The 7,500-nt window shown below is 36.7% G+C and overlaps 2 protein-coding genes across 2 annotated transcripts in view; one reads left to right on the top strand and one right to left on the bottom strand.

Moving 5' to 3' along the window:
- The window catches only part of LOC125033080 (nucleolar protein 12-like), an 8,098-nt gene extending 7,869 nt beyond the window's left edge, over positions 1-229 (bottom strand). The window contains exon 1 of the mRNA XM_047624493.1: positions 13-229. Within this exon, the coding sequence (XP_047480449.1) occupies positions 13-107 (95 nt within the window). The 5' untranslated portion in view covers positions 108-229. The remainder of the gene's footprint in view (positions 1-12) is intronic.
- Positions 230-832: 603 nt separating this feature from the next.
- Positions 833-7,500, top strand: part of LOC125036037 (splicing factor U2af 38 kDa subunit-like) — a 7,748-nt gene continuing 1,080 nt past the window's right edge. The window contains exons 1-3 of the mRNA XM_047628406.1: positions 833-913; positions 5,268-5,419; positions 5,664-7,500. The exon at positions 5,664-7,500 is cut by the window's right edge and continues 1,080 nt beyond it. Coding sequence (XP_047484362.1) covers positions 5,280-5,419; positions 5,664-6,246 — 723 coding nt within the window. The 5' untranslated portion in view covers positions 833-913; positions 5,268-5,279 and the 3' untranslated portion in view covers positions 6,247-7,500. The remainder of the gene's footprint in view (positions 914-5,267; positions 5,420-5,663) is intronic.

Genomic DNA, 7,500 nt, shown 5'->3' with positions numbered 1-7,500 from the left:
TGTTCTACGAACCTTCTGTCTGACGGATCAAACTTAATATGGACTTTTGTCTGTCTATTTAAAGCCTTCATCGGCTTTCCTTTTTTCTTCTGGTTCTGTGGTGCCATTTCGAGAGGTTTGTCTTAATTCAATAAAGGGGAAAATACGATAATTAAATGATAGACTTCAGACTCGGCATTTCCCTCTTCCAGTCACGTTGTCGTGTTTTGTTTACAAGTTTGAAAATGTCAACATGCGTCTTTTCTGGTTTTATTGTTTTGCTTGTTCTGATGGTATTATTTATTAGCATTAAGAATATTTTTTTTCTGGTTTATGTGTATCATTTATTGATTTTCTTTGACTTTGCGCATTTTATTTTGTTTTATTTTATTGCCTGCAGCTTTCATAATTTAATCGTTATTAGTTTTTATATTATTCCATTATCTATTAAGTCCTGTTTTTTATTATATTATATTATCTGTGGTCATATTTATCTTAATTTTATATATTTGCATTACAAAGGATTATAAGGATAACATATTTTTTATTCTAGCTTTTGCATTATCTTGAAAATTGTATTGTAACAGATATCAAAGAAAATATCCAATATAACTATATTTTAAATATCTTAAAGTAAGGAATCGAAAACGTTTTTTATACGCACTCTCTCTGAAAAGTGAAAACAAAAAAAAAAACTATATAATATCGACATACCTTGATATGATCCAGAATACCAAACTTAACGTCATAAAGACTTTTAAAGAATACTAAAAATACAAAACATAGGAATAGATGCTCAAAATGCCCAAAAATAGGGAGATCCTAAAAAAATGCAATGTGTTTGGACTTGGCTTTACAATCGGCGAGAAAAAGGACGCTTGTATCGAGACAGAGATATTTTCTCTCGTTTCTCGTCTCTTAGAGACTCTAAGAGGTAATTACCTAGATTTTATTTGACGGGAGGGTAATTTAAAGCAAGATATGGTGGCGAGAGGAATGGGAAATGTGTATTTAGCAGGAAAAAAAAGGTTTGAATGAAAGTCCCCGGTACCGTGTTCCCACATTTCTTGTTTGATTTGAAATTTTATCAGTTTTTGAGCTTTCTGTTATTCCTCTTTGTTATTATGCTTTCTCCTCCTATCGAAATTGGTTTAGGATGTATAGTGCAATCAAAATTATAAGGAAGATGTTGTTTAGAGTCGCGGAATGCATATGTATTATCACTATTATTATTATTATTTATATTTTACTTTCTTTCGGTTATCAGATAGCTATATGTATTCAGTAGACGAAGGCGCTATTTATTTATGATATTTCACCAACGAAGTGCAAGTTGAGTTGAATTTTGTAATAGGTATATAATTTACAGTTTTATACAACTATCCAACCTTGCTATTTATTACTTTCCGTTTCATTCATTCACGGTTTAATGTGTGTGAATCTGTTTTTGTTTTCCATCGGTTGAGGAAATAATTGAAAGAATCGGTAATTGTTTATGAAGCGGCTGCTCCTCTCTCGGGCTCACTCCCACTGGGGCTCCTCCGGCCATCAGCCTAGGGGCACTCCCGGCGACCCACAGACGTTGTCTCGTGAACCAAAATCCCGCCCAACAGGGATTTTGGCCCTTACCTCAAAACCATATGGCTCTATGATTCCCACCTGATTGCCGTGGAAGTAGTCTCCGCGTGGTATTAGTTGTGACCGATTTTCTTCAGTTTTTATGTTGTTTTTTTGCCTGCGCAAATTATTTCATGTATTATTATATGTATCCCTTTCTAAGTGTAGTTATTTTGTAATTGTTTAACAAATTATTATTTGTGTGTTGCCCAACCTTTGGGGATTCTATACAGTATGGACACACTCACCAAACACAAAGTCCTTAACTCCAAGTCACAAAATTTATTCAGCAGTCTAATTTACCATGACTGGGTATGCCCTTAGGGCACTGCGAGAGGGAAGTGTTGATGGGGGCTTTGCCCTCTAACACCCACTGGCAAATATTGGCTTCACCTTGGCAAGATAGAGCTGAAACTTGGGAGCACTGAGTGGACTTAGGCTATGACCAACACGTACTGTAAAAAAAATTCCTTTATTTGTGGCATTTCTGTTCGTGTCTACAGTTTATTTCTTCTACTGAAGACTGCAGCTTTTTGTCCGCTACAAGTATATTATCTTCTGTTACCCCAAGCTTAGTACATCAATACTGTAAAGATTAACCCAACATTCTTAATACTAACTTGTCAAGGAAATGCTGTGGATAAAAAATGTAATTTGCCATTTTATCCATTACAGGCAAGTTTTATCTTCTGCCATATGACTGTGTGACACTGAAACTAAACCCACTACACATAAGATAGAGCTTAGACTGGCTCTATATTTGAAATTAACTTCCAGAAAAGTAAAATAATAATAGGTGATAAACATTTTCCTGCACACTATGGCATCTTTTTGGCCATGTTATAGTTTACTCAAGATATACCCTGCTAACCCTCAAGTTTTTCTTTTCAACTACTAGCAGTGTACTAATTTTTAACAAGCATTGCCATTTATGGGGAAGTATTTGCTCAAAAAGCCAATGACCAGTGTAAAAACCCAAACCAAAGTTTAGTCACAGAAGACCTTGAATGCAATTTGTTCACACAAGCAAATGAGTAGACCCACCCAAAATGCACAATTACCCCAGATTGCTCTATGAACCCAAAACCTTTCTAACTGAGGGGCTTCATGCCCTACCTTATTTCCTTAGCCAGTGGCTCTGCTCCTGAACCCCTACCCATTGGTGGTATATCCCTAGCTGCGGGCTGTGGGGCTGGGCTCCTTTCTGGTCGCTGTATTTCTCTTGCTAGGGGCTTATACATTTCATAGATGTTAGTTGGGTCTTACTTGTTGTGAATGGGAAAGGCCTTCTGTGGCTAGGAAGACTAAGAATCTTTGGTTTCCAGTGAATAGGTGGAAAATGTACTCCACAGTATTTAGTATTTTCCCTGAGATTGTAACAATTTCATTAACCCAATGGCGACGGGTCACGGCTATCGCCGTCATAACAATACGCACGATGTGAGGCGTGCGGCTGTCCGCAGCGGCGCTGCGCCAAAACGCCCCGAGGCGTAGAGTTTCTTTTAATTTGCTATACCCGGCGCCATTGGGTTAAGAGTTAATTTTTGCCAGAATATTGTGTAAGAATGTACAGTATATATTTACATAGTGCATTATGATAGTTAAAACTGAGAGGGGGGGGCGGTAAACATACTGATGCATAAAATAATGGCCCCAGGAAAAGAATAATGTCAGAAAGGAAGAAAATAAGTCACAGCAAATGCCTCGCGGAGATGGTGATTAGGTGGGGTTCTTAGGGTAAAACCCCCGTATTAGAGAGGTATTTGGTTCATAAAGCCATGGTTGTGGTTTTCCAGGAGTGCCCCAAAGGATGTTGATTATAGTTGTAGGGACTTGGTCTCAGAGGAGTGTGGTTACTACAGAAACAGTTATTGGATTACTGTTAACATACTTCACTCTTGTCAAATTTGGCAGTAGATGGTTTTGCATGTGTTATATACAAATGTAACAAGTATTCTGGAGAAAAAAAAAATTAGTTGCATAAGATTTAATCTGCATAGCATTTTTTAAAACCTATCATCATCAACTTTGACGGTGAAGAAATTTTAATATACAAGGGATTGTAGTTTATTTCTCTTTTCATGGCAATATCCTTAGATTTTGCTTATATAGGTCTGTCAGTATTTAAATATATACCAAATATTTAGTCATCAGAAAGCCTTGTTCCTGGTGAAGGACATCAAGACGAACAGGTCCTCATCACTGTTGCTGTGTAGATCCTTGTTGATTAGATGTTGCAGTAGTAATTATACAGCCCTTGTATTTTCTGTTGAATTGTTATATTTTAGTGCCATATACTTCAGAGAGTTTAGTAAATAGAAGGATAGTAGAAAATAATAACTTTAGAGTTAGCATGGTATACCTGGAGCAAATAATTATCCTAGTTGTGCAGTGGTTGCCATAAAACTTTTGTTGTGATGGAATATTTGTTTGGATAAAAGTCTATAACATAACAGCATCTGTCACAGACTTAGACCTCAATTTGAAAGAATGAATCGCAGCTTTATAGCACTCACTACTGCATTAATCACTAAATGAACCAAAACCCTTCAAACACTCTGTGAGTAGACAAATGTTTGAGATATTTTGACACACTTACTAGAGGGAGATGAAACAACCATTTTTATTAGCTGTTTGTAATGACATTTGGTTATTGTTAGTTATATGATAGCTATATACTTCATTTGCCTTTGGGATTGGATATGTTAGATTATCTAGCAGTTCCTTGTACAGTAAAGGGAAAATCTAAGGTTTTACAAAAAATATGAGGGAAAAATGTTTACATTTTTGTAGCTACTTAGTGAGAGACCAGAGAAAAATGCTTACCAGCAACTCAACATATTCTGGACTGATTCTGTATGTGATAATAAATCACTAGAGAGGCCTAAAAGTTATATGTTCTATATGGCCGGAATATATAACCAAGTTGCTTGGCCTTTGCCAGGGCACCAAATGCTTGCAAGTCACGAGTTGCTAAAGTTACAGTAGTTCTTTACCTTGCTAAAGTTACAATAGTTCTTTACCGTATGGATGCACTTGTCAGAAACAAAGTCCCCCCCCAATTCCATGTCACAATTTTTTCAGCAGTTTAAGTTGACCCAAGTTAGCATTCTCTTCAGGCACTGCCTGAGGGGAGGGTTCATAGAGTGCTCTGCCCCCCATAACTCCTCAGCAAACATTTTCTCTTTTGTGTTACCTTTCATGTCTGCAGATTATTTCTGTACTGACAACTGCAACTTTTTGTCCTCTATAAGAATATCCTAGCTTAGTGCATCCATACGATAGAGATTAACTAAATTTAATTTTAGAGTAACCATCACAGATCACAGTAAGTATCAAGTGGGTTTGGGTTGAATGAAAAACTCCCGTTTTGTAAGGTATGTGGTTGAAATTTCCGTGTGGCTGAAGGAAGCTTGCCAAACAAATATTTTAATGAACACTGCATACATCTGGTTCATAACAAAAATTGGCACAAAAGAAATAAAGACAGTTTTTGATAGGCATTCCTCAATTGTGGCAAATAGGGCTTTAGCAGTTAAGGGTTAATCACAGCTTCCAGCAGCTATTTTGATAAATGGTGAATTTGCCTTTCTTGATTGGGATTATATAATCTTGTGTAAAATTAAATACTTCAAAGTTTAAAGCGCTGTAATCCTGCTCTTTCTTTTCAGATTGCAGGCACCATGTCTATGTCTGGTGCTGAATACTTGGCCTCCATCTATGGCACAGAGAAGGATAAGGTCAACTGTTCATTTTACATCAAGACTGGAGCTTGTCGTCACAGTGAAAGATGTTCCAGAAAACACAACAAACCACAGTACAGGTGGGTGTTAATGGTTTTGTTTTCTTACACTTTATAATACATTTGTGTGTTCTCCTTCCCTCATTTTATTTTGTCTTGTTGATGTCTCATATAATCATTTTTTTCAAGTTCCCTGTTTAATATGAAAATAATCACTTGTTTTGCTTGGTCTATAAATTTTGAAAGATTCATGTGTTTTATAAGAAAATATTGTTCATTGTTGTTATCAAAATTGATGGAATCCCTTGCCCCTATTCCCTACTAGCCAAACAGTGGTGATGCAGAACATGTACGTGAGCCAGCAGAACTCAGCCAAGTCAGCTGATGGATCTCATTTGGCCAACATGAGTGACCATGAGATCCAGGAACAGTTTGAGTATTTCTTTGAGGACGTGTTCTTCGAATGTGAGGACAAGTATGGAGAGATTGAGGAGATGTGCGTGTGCGATAATCAGTGTGACCACCTGAGAGGCAATGTGTACATCAAGTTCCGGCGGGAGGAAGATGCAGTTAAGGCAGCAGAGGACCTCAACAACCGCTGGTACATGTTCCGACCTATCTATTGTGACCTGTGTCCTGTGGCTGATTTCCGTGAGGCCTGCTGCCGCCAGTTTGAAATGGGCCAGTGTGGTAAGGGTGGATTCTGCAACTTCTGGCATGTCAAGCCCATTTCACACCACCTCAAGAACTTACTGGCGCGTTCCTCCAGGTCCCGTTACAGGTACCGGTCCAGGTCACGCTCCAGGTCTCGTGACAGGCATGAGAAGCACGCCCCTGAGAAACACAGAAGGAGGTCTCGCTCACGCTCTCGTGACCGTGACCGCCGAGACCGCAGAGGCAGATACTGAGGGGCCTCCACTGATGTCTTTTAATATTCATACTGTTGTTTGCCTCTTCATTTTTTTTCATTTTTTTTATTTTTTATTTTCTTTTCTTCCCCTTTTTCTTTTTCCAAGTACTTTCTATAGTATTGGAGTTTAAGGGTTTTTTTGTTTTTTTTTTATTATTATTATTATTTTCCGTTTTGGAACTTCTATTCCTTAGGGGGCAAGAGAATAAAGTAAACCTTCAGTAATTTTAGAATGCCAGCTTCATTTCATCGTTGATTGTGTTAAAATGGAGAATGTTACATAATCATGATAGTATCAGTCATCAGACGCGAGGCTATAGTCGCATCAGTCTGAGACATTTGTTTTATAAAGAACTTTTTTTCACGTGTAGAACCTAAAAGTATAAAATGAAGACTTTTGTATTATAAGTTTAGAAGATAGGATTGTGTAGAGTATAAAGTGATGTGGAACTACAGAACAATAGTACAATGGATCCTGAATTTCCAGTGTGGATTTTATCGTGGCTCTTTTTTATTATTATTATTGCTAGGCTCATCTTTTTAATATTACCATCAACAAATATATTTGTAACAATGTTAGAATCATCATAATTTCACTTGAAAAAAAAAATGAAAATTATATTGCTGACACTGGGAACTTTTGTTTCTAATGTTTGACCAACAATTTTTTAACATGAATTGATATATTTATTATTATTATTACTATTACCATTATGAATATTATTGTTATTGTTATTATTATGATTATGATTATGATTATTATGATTCTTATGATTCCTTGTTTTTTTTCTAACTTCTGAATACTACCACTGCTACTAATAAAGAGGATAAACATAGGAGTCGGAGATGCCTAGCTGCCCTTAGGGGATCCTTTCTTTGTTTGGGGAAACGCAAAACAATGGTATGTTTGGTTACCATTAAATTGCCAATACATATTCCTCCATTCTTAAACCTAGAAGTGTGCAGAGGTTACAGTGCACAGAATAGCCATAGCATACAGTGCTTTGTGTGACTGGCTGTCTTAAAGGTGATATCTAGAGTCTGCTAGAAGAATGTTTTATTTTTTATTTTTTTATTTTTTTTATGAGGAAAAAAAAGAAAAGGTAAATCCAGAGTTCAGCCAATGCAAGAAATGTATACATATTTATATCTTCCAACCATGGAGAGAATACATAGTGAAAACCATAATTCTAATTTTTGTACACAGTGTAAGTTTATGCCAAGTTCACATGGATCATGTGCTCTTTATTGG

The sequence above is a fragment of the Penaeus chinensis genome, chromosome 2, assembly GCF_019202785.1.
Source record: "Penaeus chinensis breed Huanghai No. 1 chromosome 2, ASM1920278v2, whole genome shotgun sequence".
In the NCBI taxonomy this organism is placed as follows: Eukaryota; Metazoa; Arthropoda; class Malacostraca; order Decapoda; family Penaeidae; genus Penaeus; species Penaeus chinensis.
This window is presented reverse-complemented; position numbering and strand designations above follow the sequence as displayed.